Source organism: Stegodyphus dumicola, chromosome 3, assembly GCF_044657685.1.
Source record: "Stegodyphus dumicola isolate Sdum_Otavi_A_Nest chromosome 3, ASM4465768v1".
Classification (NCBI taxonomy): Eukaryota; Metazoa; Arthropoda; class Arachnida; order Araneae; family Eresidae; genus Stegodyphus; species Stegodyphus dumicola.
The window spans coordinates 84,403,302-84,421,464 of record NC_140770.1 but is presented as its reverse complement, the minus strand read 5'-3'; the positions used below and the strand labels follow the sequence as shown (position 1 = coordinate 84,421,464).

Genomic DNA, 18,163 nt, shown 5'->3' with positions numbered 1-18,163 from the left:
TATTTCTAGATTAAATTCTAATTAAGAAAGACCGCAAAGGAATAAAAGAAACGATTTGTTAAGATTAAGATCTTATATGTTTTATCGCACGGGAAATGGCGTGCATTAATATTACTTTATGAAATTTCATGTGTATAAATAGAGCCATTTGTTTCACCCAGCACTGCACTGCTTAATGAATGACAAGGCGGATGCTTTAACGCGCCCACTTAAATCCAACGGAAAAGAAGTACCATGACAGATGCCGAAGAGAAAGAAAGATACACGCGATATATTTATCCATGACGTCATTCGCATATTGCTTGTCCCAGACTGTAGTGGGTGAGACTTTGGGTGAGACCTGAAGCCTAAAAGTAAAGTTACCGAACCTGAGGATACGTTTGGCGACTTTTTTGCAAAATATTTCGAAAACCTTGTTCATATGTCGCCAAATGAGCATAAACCGAAACTGTGTGAGTGCTCTTTAGGGTGTCGGCAAAGAAATAGCACCTATCGCATTCGCTGTTGTAAATTTAGCTAGAATTATAACCAAAAAAATTATTTTTCATTTGATACTTAATTTTTAGAATTCTATGAAATTTTCGAAGTGATTTGCGATTGAATTTCGGTATTATTTCTCCAATTAAATGGCGAAACTTCAACCCGTTTGTTTCGAGTAATCTCATTGGTCGAGATAGCTCTACTTTCCGGTTTTCGTTAGCTCGCCGGTTTGCGCACCAACGTTCGGCGCGGTAGATGTGTTTTGCGCTCAGCTGTTGAGGTATACGTTTGTGGAATATCTGTAACTGAACTGTGATTTTTTCCTATTATGGCAACTAAAATGAGTCGTCGAACTGTGAACATAACTACAACTCATCAAGCTCGTAGCCCTAGTCCTCACGTCACTACAAGTTCAGGAGAACATCACAGGTCGAATTTGAGCCCCACTCGTTTAACTAGGATTCAGGAAAAGGTCGAATTGCAAAATTTAAATGACCGGCTTGCGACATACATCGATACTGTGCGTAGTTTGGAGCAAGAAAATAGTCGCTTAAATTCGCTTGTTCGTACTACCCAAGAAACTACCACCCGGGAGATAACGAACGTCAAAAATGTTTACGAAAAGGAGTTGGCTGACGTGCGTAAAGTTTTGGATGAGACTGCCAAAGAAAAAGCAAAATTACAACTGTCTGTGGATAAGTGGAGAACTGATGCGGAAGATTTACGAATTAGGTAAGTTTGCTGATATTTTTTAAAATATGTTCTGCTCTTGGCAACCACAGGTACATTGTGTCATTTCTATTTTTGATTCAAACAAGAAATAATTGACTATATTTATATGATCTTTGCTCCAGTTATAATTTATTTGCATTTAGTTTGAGCTTAGTTATATGTAATGTGATGAAATTTACGTTAACATGAAAATTAGAGTAAAATGTATTATTAACTAGGATTCCATCATAAGTGGGCTTAATATGAGACTCAAGTTTTTACCCTTATCGTATTAAACATCTAAATTTGAGAGGCAGCTATATTTTTTACCTTTTTTATATGCTTTCTTTATAATGCATGGGTATAGATTTATAAGCAGGTAATAGTAATTGTGTATTAAGAGTAACATCATAGTAGCTCCTCAGTTAAATCGAACCTACTGTTCAAATGTTGAATGATGAATTAATATTAATTTTTTAAATAAATCACATTTTTAATGATTTGAAACATTATCTTTTTGCTCTCCTTGTTATTGCTGTAATGTCTATGATGAGCCTATTCAGATAGTGCCATGGTTGAAGATGACAGCTTTGGCAGTCTGTAAAATGTTATCATCCTAGAGGTTCAATCTCTTAAACAAGATTCTCTGTTTTTAACAATTCTGCAATTTTTTAAGCAATTAAATTTATCATTTTTTTGAAGATTATATGTTGTCTGTCATAAATTTAGAAATAAATCATTATAAATTAGATTTTCATCAGTTTTTAATAAAAATAATTTTTATTTTATGAAAAACGAGAGGTAATACCACGGTTTCATACTATTAATGTATTAAATCTACAGATGTAATATTAGAAAAAAAGCTGTGAGTTATGTTGTTCTTCTGATTTTTCTTCCCCATCACGTCTCTTTATTTTTTTCCCTTGTGATATAATCAGCTGATGCTCCTAAGGTTTTTTTCCAAAAATAATAATAATAAGTAGGTACATATTAACTTTTAGTGGAAAACTTTCTTTAACTATATGCTGTTTATCAGTGTAGATATTTATTAGTATAGATATTATAGGTAAGTCTTCAGTTACATCAGCAGTTATCTTAAGGCATGTTTAAAAAAGATACTCGGGTGTTGAGAACAATATTTGTTGATATTGCCAAAAGATGACATTACTGGTCCATTTATTGATATTCCCAAAATTTATTGATATTGCCATATTTGTTGATATCGCCAAAAGATGGCAGTACAAGTCCGTCTATTTGATTTACTTAGCTTTTTCCTGTCTGGACATGTGACTATGTAAAAAATTCTTTGTTTCAGTCTTGTAGTTCAGTCTTCTTTGTTTTAGAATTCAAACTGCATTGTGCAGTATATTGGAATATTAGAAATATTTGATAGAACTATTATGTTCATGCCTTTTAAGCTTTGTAATAAGGTTTAAGCTTTTAATGTATGTTATATATATGTACTATGTAATTGTTTAAGTTTTAATTAAAAGTTGGAAAAAAAAAAAAAAAGAAACATTCCTTGCCATGCAACTAATTCTTTGATTCTTGTTTTATTTCAATTTTGATCGATTTTGCAACATAGTCATTCAGACATAGCTCAGATAATAGAATAATTTAAGGAATGGAAAGGTTGCATACTTACAGAGCATGTCAGTATTCGAAGTAATCTATAATCAGGGCTTAATTTCTAAAATTAGAAATGCTGGAACACTATGGAAGGTCATCAACAAATACTAACAAAGGTAAAATAAAGTTAATAATTAAAATAATTAAAAGTAACATTCAGGAAAATGTAGAACTAAATTGAAATTAATACAAATTAAGTTAATAATAAATAGTAGTTATATAATAAAAAGGGAACAGACCTTATCGTATTTGGGGCTGTTAGTGAAATTACTATTTTACTAAAAAACTAAGAAACAGCAGAGCTGGTCTCTTCCTGCATTTAAAGCTCCGGATATGCTGTTTCATAAGATGCAGCAAACCAATTAAAAAAGGTACAAGGATAATAAAGCATTGCTAATGATAATATACATAATGCTAGAAATAATGTGAGAGTATTAAAGAAAATTTCAGTGGATAATTGTAAATAAGAAAACAGAGAGAAGAGTCCAACACGATCATGATTCTCTGCTGATATAAATCTAGCTATTAGCAGAATGTGATGCGAAAAAAAAAAATTTCCTCCAAATTCAAGGATTTATCCTTTCACCCCTTCCCAGTATTTGGTTGCATCATATTGAAAAGTCTGTAGCTACTATTAGAAAGTACATTAAACCCATTCAATTTGTAGCACATTTAGGAACATAAACAAAGGTTCTTCCCTGTTACATTCTAATTTGCAAATAACTGAAACTGTTAATACCGAATCAGCAGATAAGATGGCACAACTAAGGTAATTACTTCAAGTACTTTAAAAAATGCCGCCCAACCGGTATAGTGGTTAGCATCGCTGACTGCCTTGCCGTAGGGCCCTGGTTCGAATCCTGGAGAAGGCATGAATGTTTGTGAATGTATAGTGTCAGTACAGCATGGTGGCAGTAATCTAGCACTTCTTGCCACGAGGAATTTCGTGGACTTGGGCTGATTACACGAGACAAGTGAGCATAAGCAGCAGTAACAACAACTTTAAAGAATAAAAAATTTATCTATTATCAAACAAGCTAACGTAAATTTATTGTACTTCCCAGAGAATGAGTTTTCACATATGGATGGGGTTTTTCTTTCCTTAAAAGTCTCAACATCCATACAAGGAGTTATTTCTGAAGGAAAGACAGGTACACATTCAAAAGTTAGAATTTATTTTTAAGACATAATTATTGTTATTTTGGTTGATCTTTACATTATGGTAACTTGGCGTTTTTTTGACGAAAATTTGGTGACCAACTCTCCTACAGCAACACTCTATTTTTTTTTCTAACCGCCATTTTGTCTTCACGAAGTAAAGACATGTTTTTTTTCTTTTTATCTCCTGAACACTTCTTCCAACAATCTACTAGTCGAATTACACTTATGCTAGAAATTTTATCAAACAAAACTGCTTAATCATGACAAATATTCACTGCAAAATTAGGAAAAACTGCACAATACCATCCTCCTTACGCATTTTTCAAAATAACACATACACATAAACCATGTACACGCCGACTTATTTTTACTTAAAAAAACATCGCAGAATTGCACAAAAATGACATTGCGCACACTCTTCACTATATCCATGTACACTGCTTTTTTCTCATAAATTACAAAAATTTCACGAAAATACATGACAATTTTCTCAATCTTTAAACCCGGTAAAAAGAACGTATATAAAATTACCTGATCGCGAAAAAGTATTTACCCTTTGCAAATATGAACATTTCCACATATAAAATAAGTAAAATATCCAAAAACTTATACCTCTAAATCATCTATTACATTATACACGTCACCAACGAATTCATACCGCAAGCATTACAAATACTTAGTATCAAATATTTAAATTATTTCCATGCACGTTTATTTCAACGTAAACGTATACCAAATTCCTACAAGCATAAAATTCACAAAATAACTATCATTTCATTAAAATATCTCTAAACCATGTACACGTCGACTTATTTTTACTTAAAAAAACATCCCAGAATTGCACAAAAATGGCATTGCGCACACTCTTCACTATATCCATGTACACTGCTTTTTTCTCATAAATTAAAAAAATTTCACGAAAATACATGACAATTTTCTCAATCTTTAAACCCGGTAAAAAGAACATATGAAATTACATGATCGCGAAAAAGTATTTACCCTTTACAAATATCAACATTTCCACATATAAAATAAATAGAATATCCAAAAACTTTTACCTCTAAATGATCTATTACATTATACACGTCACCAACGAATTCATACCTCAAGCATTACAAATACTTAATATCAAATATTTAAATTATTTCCATGCACGTTTATTTCAACTTAAACGTATACCAAATTCCTACAAACATAAAATTCACAAAATAACTATCATTTCATTAAAATATAATTAAATTCAAAAACACTACTTAAAATATAAATGAGCACATACATTAAATTAATAAAAATTACCTTACAATCCTAATTACTTTAAACTAAATCATTGCTAATAACAATTTTGCCAATAATACCAAATTCCTTTCCACCTTACATTTACAACAATGCATAAAAATAATATCCTCAAATAATTAAAAATACTAACTTACCTAATCTTCTTCAGAATCTTGATTACGTGGCGGATACACTTTTCTTCCGTCTGTTTCAGAATCTTTAAAATCATACTTATCTTTCAAAGCAAGATACCAGGTAAAATAAATAACATAATAAAACATCTTTATTTCTCTCTCGCACAACCTTAAAAAACATTTATTACTATCCTTTTCAATACCACTAAATACCCATTTCGAATTCACTTTAGTTACGGCCATGGGATCCAAAAATTCACAAACACTATTTCACACAACACAGAATAAAGCCAATTACAAAATTGCCAGATTTTTTCCCGATTAAAGAACAGTAATTCGTCCATTATTAATGGCGTATCACATGACGTATCCCATGATCTCTCATTTCCCTCACACAAAATAATGCGTAATCAGAACTGAATACTACTCACATTCTTAACAAAGTCTAACTAACCTAATCTTCTTCCGAATCATCCTTACATGGTGGATACACTTTTATTATGGATTCAATAAAATTACTGAACAATTTTTTTTTTCCGAATTTGATAGAATTTGATAAAAAAAAAATTCTCTTTATCACATCTACAATTCACTTTAGACAGCGCCATACAATCCCAAAATTATTCAACCCTACTTCACACAACACACAATGAAGCTTAATACAAAATAATATACATCCACAGATACTTGTCCAAATTCCCCCCTTTTCCGATTAAAGAACCGTAATTCGTCCATTAATATCACATGACATATCCCATGATCTCTCATTTCCCCCACACAAAATAATGCGTAATCGGAACTGAGTACTGCTCACATTATTACCAAAGTCCCAGGTAGTAACCTTTATCGCCTCCAAAATGTCGCCAAACTACCAGTTACCATATTGTAAAGATCAACCCCAAAAACTTTTACCTCTAAATCATCTATTATATTATACATGTCACCTCGTTGGTGAATTCGTTATTCATACCGCAAGCATTACAGTTACTTAGTGTCAAATATTTAAATTATTTCCATGCACGTTTACTTTAACTTAAACGTATACCAAATTCCTACAAACATAAAATTCACAAAATAACTATCATTTAATTAAAATATCACTAAACCATGTACACGTCGACTTATTTTTACTTAAAAAAACATCCCAGAATTGCACAAAAATAGCATTGCGCACACTCTTCACTATATCCATGTACACTGCTTTTTTCTCATAAATTAGAAAAATTTCACGAAAATGCATAACAATTTTCTGAATCTTTAAACCCGGTAAAAAGAACATATATGAAATTACCTGATCGCGAAAAAGTATATACCCTTTCCAAATATGAACATTTTCCCGTATAAAATAAATAAAATATCCAAAAACTTTTACCTCTACATTATCTATTATATTACAAACGTCACTAACTAATTCATACCACAAACATTACAAATGGTTACAAATACTTAGTATCAAATATTTAAATTATTTCCATGCACGTTTACGCAAATTACTTTACTTCCACCTTACATTTAGAACAATGCATAAAAATAATATCCTCAAATAATTAAAAATACTAACTTACCTATTCTTCTTCAGAATCTTGATTACGTGTCAGATAAACTTTTCTTATTTCTGTTTGAGGATCTTTAAAATCATACTTATAGTTCACACCAAGGTACCAGGTAAAATAAATAACTTAATAAAACATCTTTACTTCTATCTCGCACAACCTTAAAGAAACACTTATTACTACCCCTTTCAATCGCACTAAATACCCATTTCGAATTCACTTTAGTTAGGGCCATGGTATCCAAAAATTAACGAACACTGTTTCACACAACACAGAATAAAGCCAAATACAAAATTTTCAGATTTTTTCCCGATTTCCCCCCTTTTCCGATTAAAGAACCGTAATTCGTCCATTAATATCACATGACATATCCCATGATCTCTCATTTCCCTCACACAAAATAATGCGTAATCAGAACTGAGTACTGCTCACATTATTACCAAAGTCCCAGGTAGTAGTAACCTTTATCGCCTCCAAAATGTCGCCAAACTGCCAGTTACCATATTCTAAAGATCAGCCTTTTTTTTTTTTTTTTTTTTTTTTTTTTTTTTTTTTTACAGAATCAGAAAAGTTTAGGCTGAATCTGTAGAAAAATTTCATAAAAGAACTGCCAGGGCTTTGCTAGATTTATGAATTATCTGGAAAACTGAAAAGTACCGGAACCAGGTAGGCTCCAGTGCAGTTTAAGTTCTGGCTATGATACTAAGGAACTCACACTAGAAAAGGGCTTAACAAAAAGAACCCATTCATATTAATGTGGTAAAACATTATTTTCTGTATGTTTGAGAGATTCCACATTTTTTTTATTGGCCAAAGCATTTCTGCTAACTTATCATTCAACAAATGCTTCAAGTGCTTGAGAAGAATGAGCTCACACTGCATTGTAAATGACATAATGGTTAGAATATTCAAGTTTACTTTATTGCAGGAATACCCACACAAAAATTCCAGCATTCTTGGTTATACTGAATGACTTAGTCCATAAAAATTACTGTGATCTTTCAATAGAATAGACATGTTTAGGTTTGCATTGATTCTTGAACTGGTATATGTTGATCAAAGATATTCTTTTTTCAATAATTTCCCACTATGCACCTGCCATGCATTTTGGGGCGTTTACTAATTGTACACTCAAAATGAAATTTGTTAAATTAAATTTTGATCCTCAGATGGTGCTATCAATGGATCTCGGGGTGTGTTTGATTTCTTTTTTCCAGTCACCCAAAAACATTGAAGTTGCATAACAGAAAAGTACCCTTTTTCCAATACAGTCAAAAGTCGTTAATTCGGACACCCATAATCCGGACCTCAAAGCTAAAAACTTTGTGCGCATGCGCCGTGTAGACACATGCGCATAGGCGTTTACGCGTGCGCGTAAGACCGTTACGACTGCGCATATGCGTGTGCGCAAGCGCAGAATACATTTTCGCTTGCGCGTTTTATGTATAACTGACGGTATAAGCTAAAATTATCTAATTATCTATTTCAGTTAATGTTGACAATTGCGTTGTTCCTTAATCTTCGAATTGGATCCGGCTTATTATTTTTTGCAGACTGTAAGAGCAATTTCATAAAAGTAAACTTGAACTTTCGATTATGTCAAATAGAATTTCCGATGCTAGAGCTCCCAAAGGATCTACAAAACGAAAGTATGTTTCGATGTCCATCAAACAAAAAGTGGAATTGCTGCAAAAAATGGATAAAGTCATGAAGAAGGTGACAGAGAGGTTAGTGAAAACGAAAAAAATTTCGATTGACAAGTTAGTCGGTATTCTCGGCACAGCAATTACGGGACTTGAACAGCGGAACTTTGTAACTGAACAAGAAATTATGTCTGTTTATAGAATTAAAGAGAAAGTATTATCACATAAAACGAAGCAACTTAAACAACTTACATTGAAAGAAATGTTTAATAAAATAAACAGATAAATATTAAGCTTTTTTTTTTTTTTGTAAATTTTGGATAACCTTTAGATCATAATTGTTCTTTATTTCATAAATTACGGTTTCATACTTTTAATTTTATAATTTCTGCATGCCATCTTAAGAGATTTAAACTGATGATCTATAATCCGGAAAAATCAATAATCCGGAATCGCTGAAGTCCCGACGAGTCCGGATTAATGACTTTTGACTGTATATGCCTAATCTGACATGCAGTGTCACTTAACTAGAAATTTTTTCTGATTATTTAAAATTTGTTTCAATCAAAAAGAAAAAGTTAATTGATTGATATACTAATTTATATAATGTAGGAAATGAAGATACGAAACTACACTTATATGCGCCCTCAGGTAGCCAAATATTTTTTACGAGAAACTCCGCGCCGCCATATTACCACCTAAACTTTTTGTCTACATTTCGAACTTTTAGCCTGAAATGTCTGCAAAAACCACGTTTTGAACACACAATTTAAGCTAAAAATCCGAAACAAAAACAAAAAATTTAGGTAGCAAAAATGTAAAGTTTCTAACCAAAAATATTTGACAAGAATCCATGTATACAGTGATATGTTATAACTTAAAAAAAATCACAGAATTGCACAATCTATGCAGCGAAGTTATCTACGAACTACACACACCTAGCTTATATAAATTAACATAACAACAATAAAGTTCAAAGAATACCATGTACGCAGCTTTCTGTTTAAACTTAAATCTACGAATTGCACAATCTAGGCAGCGAAGGAATCTATGCATTACGCACACCTCACTTTAATAAATTAACCTAACAGCAATAAATTTCAAGAATACCGTGTACACAGTGCTCTGTTTAAACTTTAAAAGCATCTACGAATTGCAAAATCTTGCACTAATCAACAAAACAAACTAAAATAAATTTCAAATATTAAAAAAAATAATGAAAGAAATTTGTACTAAAAAAACAATGAACATAGCATTCTACTAAATAAGAACAAGAATAAAACAAAATGCACTTACCATGAATGAATGCTTCTTCAAACTGCAGAAATACCAATTTCAAACATCACCAAAGCAATTTCACCACAAATTTGTTAAAAGCATCTTCTCTCATTTCAAAACAATGATGGAAAAATATATAAAACTCCAAATAGCATTTCCGATTATAAGTTGGCAACGCACTTTAACACGCCATGTAATCTCTATTGTATTTATATGACAGCCAGACTCACTATCCACAAAATTGATACTGTATTTCACAAATAAATATTCAAAACCTTTTTCTTCTAAATACTTGTAGAATTTCCAGCAACCCGAAAAATTAGTTGTACCAGGCATGTGACTAAAATTTTGCCAACACATCATAAATCACTTAATTACCACATGAACCAACTAGCAAATCCAAGTTTCCACACAACACATATCGCCGCATTTGGCAACCTTGGGGCGCATATGAGAGTAGAGCCAAAGATACATTATTTTAGTTTTGAAATTTCACTATTAAGTGTATTAATTTCTAATATTTAATTTTACTGACAACTGGAGCTTAAAACCAAGATCATATTTGCTCTTTTCTATACAAATGCGTTATATAGAACTGTACAAAAATTAAACACTGAAATATGGTGTTAAAATTGAGATCTGCAAGATTTGCATTTATTTTGACATTTATTTTATTTATGCAAACATTTTTGTGAGCTAAATGTAATTAAAGCTGCTGTTTGCTGGTAAAGATTATTATCAAAGAAAATCTTTGATGATTGATGGCAAAAGTCGAGTGCATCACGAGTTGTAGCGTGGAGAGTCTCAAGAGTACGTTGAGTTCCGAAAACGACCAAACAGAGTCGGGAGCTGTGCTGTAGTGCTTTGCCATGAAGCTGTGTTCACCGTTACAGCCTGATGGCTGGAGTCTCAAGAGTCTTGAATTCGGAGAATGACCGAACTGAGTCGGGAGTAGAACTCTGGTGCTTTGCCGTGAAGCTGTCTTCACCTTTATAGCCTGAAGGCTGTGTTGCTGATTGTTTCAGCGTGTTTGTAGTAGTTTTTCGATGACAATAAACACGATTTTGGAGATGTCCTGAGTAATATTGGCTAAATAAATTGTGTTTTGATACTTCATCAAGTGTCGTCGTTAATCACTGCAAATCCACGAATCCGTGAAGAGCATAACAATATATTTAAAGATAGTATTGAGTACTTTTCATCTATGTTAATAGCTACTGGAACTACCCTAGTTTATGGTATTCATTTTATTAGTTACTAAGTACCAGTTGTACATAAAACTCGATGACTGAACAAGAGAAGAGTAGTGTGAAGTTAGTTTTGTGTGTGGGGTGGGAGGAACCAAAGGGTTTTTTGTTATTGATATTTATAAAAGAATATTTCCTGTTTATAGAAAGAAGCATATGTTACCTAAAGCTGTGCACAAGTGGTTCAAGAAGTTTTCTCATTGCTCCTCCAAAGTTCAAAATGAAAACTAAAGTTCCATTCAGATAAACTTGACAGAGCAAAGAAGAGTTGATTTGTGAAATGTGCTGTATGCAATAGTAACAAAATAGTAGTAGTACTTGCTCCTCTAAAAAATTTTTTGGAGGCTAATGCTTTGCTGATGATAATGATGTTCAAGCTGTGACTGAAACAGCAACCCAAAGAATTTTTGCAGCTGGATTGGAGTATTGTTAAACCTTTGCGGCACAGTGTGTCCGGTCTGGACACACCTAAAAATTTCCTTCTGTACGCTCAGAAAAATTGAATGAAAAAGGATTTATAGGTTACTCTGAACCTTCTTTATTTATAGTAGATGACAGCTGAACAGAAACCAGTACATATATTTTAGCCATGTTTAGTTTTCTAAGACCCTCATTTTTCAAAGAAATCTTCCAAATTTTTTTTAGGGTATAAAAGCAATTGTTTGAAAAGAAATGGCTGTATGCCAATCTCCTTATTCTATATTAGTTTTAAATTTTTACCTTGAAATCTTGCCTAAAATCAAACGGTGATCCCTAGGTGTGACCAGACCGGGCTCACCGATAATCTAGGACAACTGAGAGTCTTTATTCTTTGTTTCTCCTCATCTCATCTGTCAAGTCATTGACAACAATGCTCATTTCAGTGCTCTTTTCGAAGCTTTATTCAATCAGTGTATTGGGCACACCCACAGAATTAAATGATAAGTGCTATCCTCACAAAATTTTACTTATGTGCTCCTCTAGGCCTAATTAGACTGCCTACCTTTTTTTTAAAATTTTTTTTTAAAATCAAAACTTCAACTTTAAAAGGTAGGGTGCAGTGTGGGGGGGGAAGCGAGAGAAGTGTATAAATAATTATGAAGATTATATTGAGAAACAATGTAATACAGATAAGTAGTTTTCAGATGAGTATGTTGTCAAGTAATTTTGTTATTGCCTTTTTTTTATGTATTTATTTACTTACCTTCCTAAATAGGTAAATAGTTTTTAATATTTTTATCTCCCTTTTATTCTCCCTCCATGGATGATAGTTTTCTGTGGTAATTTAATAACATTGCTGGGAAATGCCCAGCAGCTGCTCCCTGCAAAGCTGGTCAAAACAAAGCTCCTTCAGCATACCCCAGGTAGCCTGCTGGCTGAGCTGCCTGAGTCAACATCAGGCTTGGGGTTGCCAGAAAGTGGCAGGGAAAGGCATGGTTGCCAGATCTGGCACAAAATTGCCCAATTGGCGATGTTTGGCAACATAATTGCTAATATGTTGTAGACCGAGTGAGACCATTCTAGAACACATTTTTAGCGGTTTTCTCGGGAATATTCTTGAAGGCAAATTAAAACCATATATACCCTGCTTATCCGGGGAGAAAGATATCTTCATTTTTGGTCTCGTCCAAAAATGGACTCTACGTTGCACTGTCAGATTTCCTTTGCCAGTTTTTCCTTGTTTTTCCCTTAAGAAAATGTAAAATATAGTGGTAAAGCCCTAGTTGTCGTACACCACTTAAGAAGTGAAGACCAAGACCAGGGAAGGAGAAAGTGTAGTGTCTTGAGATTAGCTTGGGAGTGATTGACCGAATTTGGAGCTGTACTTTTAGAGCTTTGCTGTGAAGCTGTCTTCACCATTATAGCCTGAAGGCTGTGCTGCTGATTGTTGCAGTGTGTTTGTCATAGTTTTTTGACAAGTGTAAATGTGTCTTTGGAACTGTCCTGTATAATAGTGCTTACTGGAGAATAAATTGTGTTTTGATTCTTTATCAAATGTTAGCATCAATTACTCCAAATCCACAAACCCGTAGAATAGAATGCAACAATATGTTAGTTTATCTTCCTATAGTCAACACCCATTCTTTATATCAACTTCTTACCTTCCATAGAAAAGAAGTTGTTACTATAATCGAGGTAAGTTTAATGAACTCTCATAACGACTTCTTGCATTGTTTATTGTAATGGAGCATTTATTACATGTAATCATTATAATGAGCATGAACTGTATATTTTGAAATATATACTTTAAACATATTTGTATTTATTCAGTATTGATTTAATTTGAACATCTTCTTTTTGGATTCTTGTTTTTGTGTAACAGTATCAGATTAAAAAAGGTGTTAAGTAAATCAGTATTTACTTGAAATTTCAACCAATTTAAACATGATATAGTTTAAATTTGTGAAATGACATACAAATTCCTCTTGAGTGTTTCTTTTGTTTCTCAATTTTAATTTGTTTTTTTTTTATTGTATTTTATGTCTTTCCATTCTTTTGTTTGTTTATAAAAATTTATTTAAGCATAATAATTTGCATTATTAAATGTGCTTCCTTTTTAGATTGGCCAAAAAGGAAAAAGACCTTGCAAATGCAGAAAAGCAGCTTAAGACATCTGAGATTTTGAACCAAGATCTGCAGAGGAGAGTGAATCAGCTGTCTGCTGAAAATAGAAAATTAGAAACTCAAGTGAGGGTATGTGATGCTTGAAAGCACTAAATTTACAGTTTAATCTGACTGAATAATGATACCCATTAAAAACTTTTTTAGGATAGACTGTGTAATATCAAATAAATATTAAAAGTAAGATTAAAAAGAAAAGTAGTACTCTTTCACTATTTGTGTAATTTATTAAGGCAGTTTTTCATTATCCACATCTTTGGTTTCAACATTCACTAGACTTGCTTTGTTTTCGATTTTTTAAGTATTACATGTGATGATAGCGAACACTTGCATGCATGTACCTCACATTTGTTTGAATACACATAGATTTATACACTTTATATTTAACTTTTTTTCGCTCATCAGTGTTCTTTTTTTTTTTTTTTTTTTTTTTTTTTTTTTTTTGTTTTTGTTTTTGTTTGTTTGTTATAATGAATTAATTGTAAAGGGACACTGTAATTTATTGACTGATGAGAAAGGAATTATATGATTTATGAACAGAGCAGTACCTATGAGGCATAAAGGACTTTTTTTAGGCATGTGAATAATCAGAAAATATCTTTATTAATTTGCCATATCATTATATAGTAATTCTGTGAATAACACAACTGAATGCTGATGGTTTTGTTTAGGATTCCATTTCTGTGAAAAATCATAGCTGAATATATTTGAGTAGTTTTTTCGCATACTTATCATAAGCATTAACCAAATTTTCTGTAGAAGTTCTGATTCAGAGATTGTTTTTCTGAGGCAGATGTTTCTTGTATGTTTTGCTTTTATTAATTATACATCATCAAACCTGATATACTTTGCTGTTTTCAGTATTTTAAATATCATATATTATGTTAAATTGTTCTTATAATATGTAATATCTTATTTCATATATATATATATATATATATTTAAACAAATTTAAATTTAAATTTTAACAAACACGTATAAAAGTAAAAAAAAAGAAAAAAAAAGCCAATATATATATATATATATATATATATATATATATATTGGCTTTTTTATATATATATATGTAATTAAATTTATATAATTAATATTATTTAAATATATACAGTGTAGTTCAAAACTATATGTCAAAAATTTATAGGTAGGTAGAAGGGACCTGAATAAGCAGATTTCATATAGGAATGTGTTACGATAATGCCGCATTACAGCATTAGTGCATAAAGCAGTATGAATTGCAGGAAAATGAACAAAAAAAAAAAAAAAAAAAAAAAAGCTTGAAAGAGTGGCCACCAACAGAAATACAAGATTCACAGCGGTGGTGCATGTTTGGTTCCTTGCAGTCTGCTGTAGGTACCAACAGGCAAAGTTGAGACGAGGAAGATAATCCTCAGGGATCATTGCTTGCACTCTCTGTAAATGATATAGATTCATTCCATCTTCATGTAAAGTGCTCAAAACAGTTGTATGGCTCACACATAATGCAGGTCCTGCAGCTCTCAAGCTTGATGAAGGATTATTCCCTACTATGCTTAGTATTCTTTTTTTCCACTGCAGAAGTTCTGTGATATCTTACAATCATGCCTGGATGCATAAGATGATTCACTCGTGCTCCCGATGAAGATGCTCAAAAGTTCTATGGTCTGGCTGATTCCTACTGGAAATTGCTTTCTATACATCCTTTGAGCAGCAGCTAATCCATTTCCTTGTGCAGCCTCATACATGAAATTCATGTCGGCAAGTTCCGCATTGGGTTAAAGATGCATGCTGCTTGAGATCTGTGCAGAAAGTGAAAAATCCAGCTAGCTCAGCCCTTTTATACGCCACACTAATCAGCACTTTCTAGTGGCTCAACGTGGTATTACCGCACCCACATTCCTATATGAAATCTGCTTATTTAGGTCCCCTCTACATGTCTTTACATTTCTGACATACTGTTTTGAGCCACCTTGAGTATTTATATACAGGTTGGTTGTTATAATAATAATAATAACCCTCTGCATATGGCTATTATAAAATATTGGGGGTTAAATATTGTATGGTATTGTAATCAAAATTTATTGAATATCTTTAAATCCTTTTTTAGGACCTTCAGGCTGAAAATGATAACTTAACTAAGCAAGTTAATTCCTTGAAGAAAGAATTAGATGACGAAACATTGACTAGAGTTGATTTGGAAAATCGGCTTCAGAGTGCAAAAGAAGAGTTGTCTTTTAAGGAATCTATTTATCAACAAGTAAGCAAAATGATTTTATTTATCAGTAAACTTTTATGAAATAAAATTAATTCTGCAAAGTATAATAGATGTCAAATTAAAAAGCACTTGTGTATTAAATAGTAGCCACCGATGCATTGGTTAAAATATAACCTCTTCTGATGCCTGCAAGTGTTTGACAATCTTAGTAGCCATTTTAGATTTTTATAGAAATTGAATATTTTTCCCTTTCCCCTCAGATAATTCTCAAGATTGCATTTGTTCATCTCATGTTAATTTTTCTTACATTTAATACATTTGCTAAGAAATGGAGGACAGGCTATCTGTTATTTCCAGACATACGATATTTTTCTAGAAAATTATAAGGATTCCAATTCTTATAATTGAAACAAAGTGTTAGAATTGGGAACTGATGAAGAGAAGCCATTTATCTTCTCGTTTACGAAATTTCATAAAGAAGAAGAGACAGGCTGCAGAGAATAAAAATCTGGTGTAATTTTTAATGCAATTGCCAAATAATACTTGCAGGAAATAAAAAAAAAAACCTGTTTATCACCAAAATATGCCTATAGATTGTTGTTGTTTATCAGGAAGTACTGGTTAATACATAAGTATGGAATAAAAATATAAACAAATATTTAAGCAAGTTTTAATAACTATGGGAAGTGTTTTGATTTATTTTCATAAAACTGCTAACCTAACAATCTTATCAAAATCGAAATAAAATTATTTACTTGGTTAAATGGGTACTTTTCCATTTTGCTGGCACAAGCAATAAAGTTGCCAAAAATGGTACAGCCGATGCCAAACGGAAAATCCTCGCTGGTAATCTTTTACGCCTCCGTTTCAAAACAAGTCACAGCCATTTCTTATCAGATTGATTGTTTCTTTCTGTACTGGCATACAATTATATAGCATTTTTACCAAACAGTTCAATTTTATACCCTAAAGCCCATCACTCACCCAAAGGCGAAAATGTAAAAAAGTCAAATTCATCAATTCTTATGACATTGTACTAGCAAAGTAAAGCACTCTGGTTTTTTACATAATTTCTGAGTAAGCTATTCGTACGAATTGAAATAATTCTTGTATTTAACTTCAAATTAATGTAGATAATTACTGAGAGAATTAGATTTTTGTAGTGTAGTTTACGTGAGATGAGATCACTTTGAGTCAGATGATAAGAAACTGCCAATCAGGATGTTGTAGCATGAAAGCATAGTAAATTCTTAAATTAATGTCTTTTTACAAATTTATTGTCTTTATTTATTGTCTCTTTACAAAATTTTAAGAAATATTAAAATGTGTATGCCTTCAAAATAAAAATTTCTTAGAACTAACATTTGTTAAAATTTTTTATGTGTATACTGTGTGTTGTCACCAATAAAGTCTGCTTGGCGAGATTTGTGCCGGCAAAATGGAAAAATATCTTTAATTGTATTATAAATTGTGAAGAAGTTTTGTTTCACATCTAAACAATTCAGAATCATTTTAAGATAGGCTAACATACAAGTGCCAAATTTTTTCCATATTAGTATGAAAAGCAATTTTGAATTTAAAAATTCCTAAAATTTTTGGAAAAAATTTGCTATTAAGAACTCTGAATCCAAAATTTCATATGTAGCTGAAGTTTTATCATTTGGCTTCCCCACCCCTTTTTTATATGCACATTCTTTGGATGAGGCTGTTTAAAAAGGAATATTTGAAATACATGAGAAATATATGAGACTTATATATTAAAGATACTTTAGCAACAAGATTGAGCATAAATTGCACAAATTTTTCAAGACTAGTTTCGAAGGTTTGACCCTTTGCATATGGCTTGATTTTCAGACTTTCCTGTTCTAAAATATGTAATGATTTTTTCTTACTTCTTTATAAACAATTTTTAAATAATAAAAGAGTTTTAATTGTATTTTGAGGTTTCAAATCATAGCTAATATGGCACATGTGATTTCAGCAGACATAATTTGCAAGTTAAAAAATTCACATAATTTTTTTGCTTTTAGGTAAATTTAATTTTTAACAGTTGTTGCAAAAATTTTTATAGGTATTTAGCAATAAAATAGAATATATAATTTGTAAAAATGAAAAATCAGTTTTGCTTTATATTAAATTACATACATACCAAACAGAGAAATATTAAAAATGAAAAAGTTTTAATTATTCATTAATATTATCAATTGTTTATATTGAGCAAGACCCAGATGTCCAGTATCTGGAATGATCTAAAATCTGG

At 31.7% G+C, this 18,163-nt stretch overlaps 1 protein-coding gene across 1 annotated transcript in view; it reads left to right on the top strand.

The window, feature by feature from the left end:
- Positions 1 to 434: 434 nt before the first annotated feature.
- LOC118200258 (lamin-like) overlaps positions 435 to 18,163 on the top strand; it is a 59,519-nt gene continuing 41,790 nt past the window's right edge. The window contains exons 1-3 of the mRNA XM_035372204.2: positions 435 to 1,212; positions 13,652 to 13,784; positions 15,796 to 15,945. Coding sequence (XP_035228095.1) covers positions 809 to 1,212; positions 13,652 to 13,784; positions 15,796 to 15,945 — 687 coding nt within the window. The 5' untranslated portion in view covers positions 435 to 808. The remainder of the gene's footprint in view (positions 1,213 to 13,651; positions 13,785 to 15,795; positions 15,946 to 18,163) is intronic.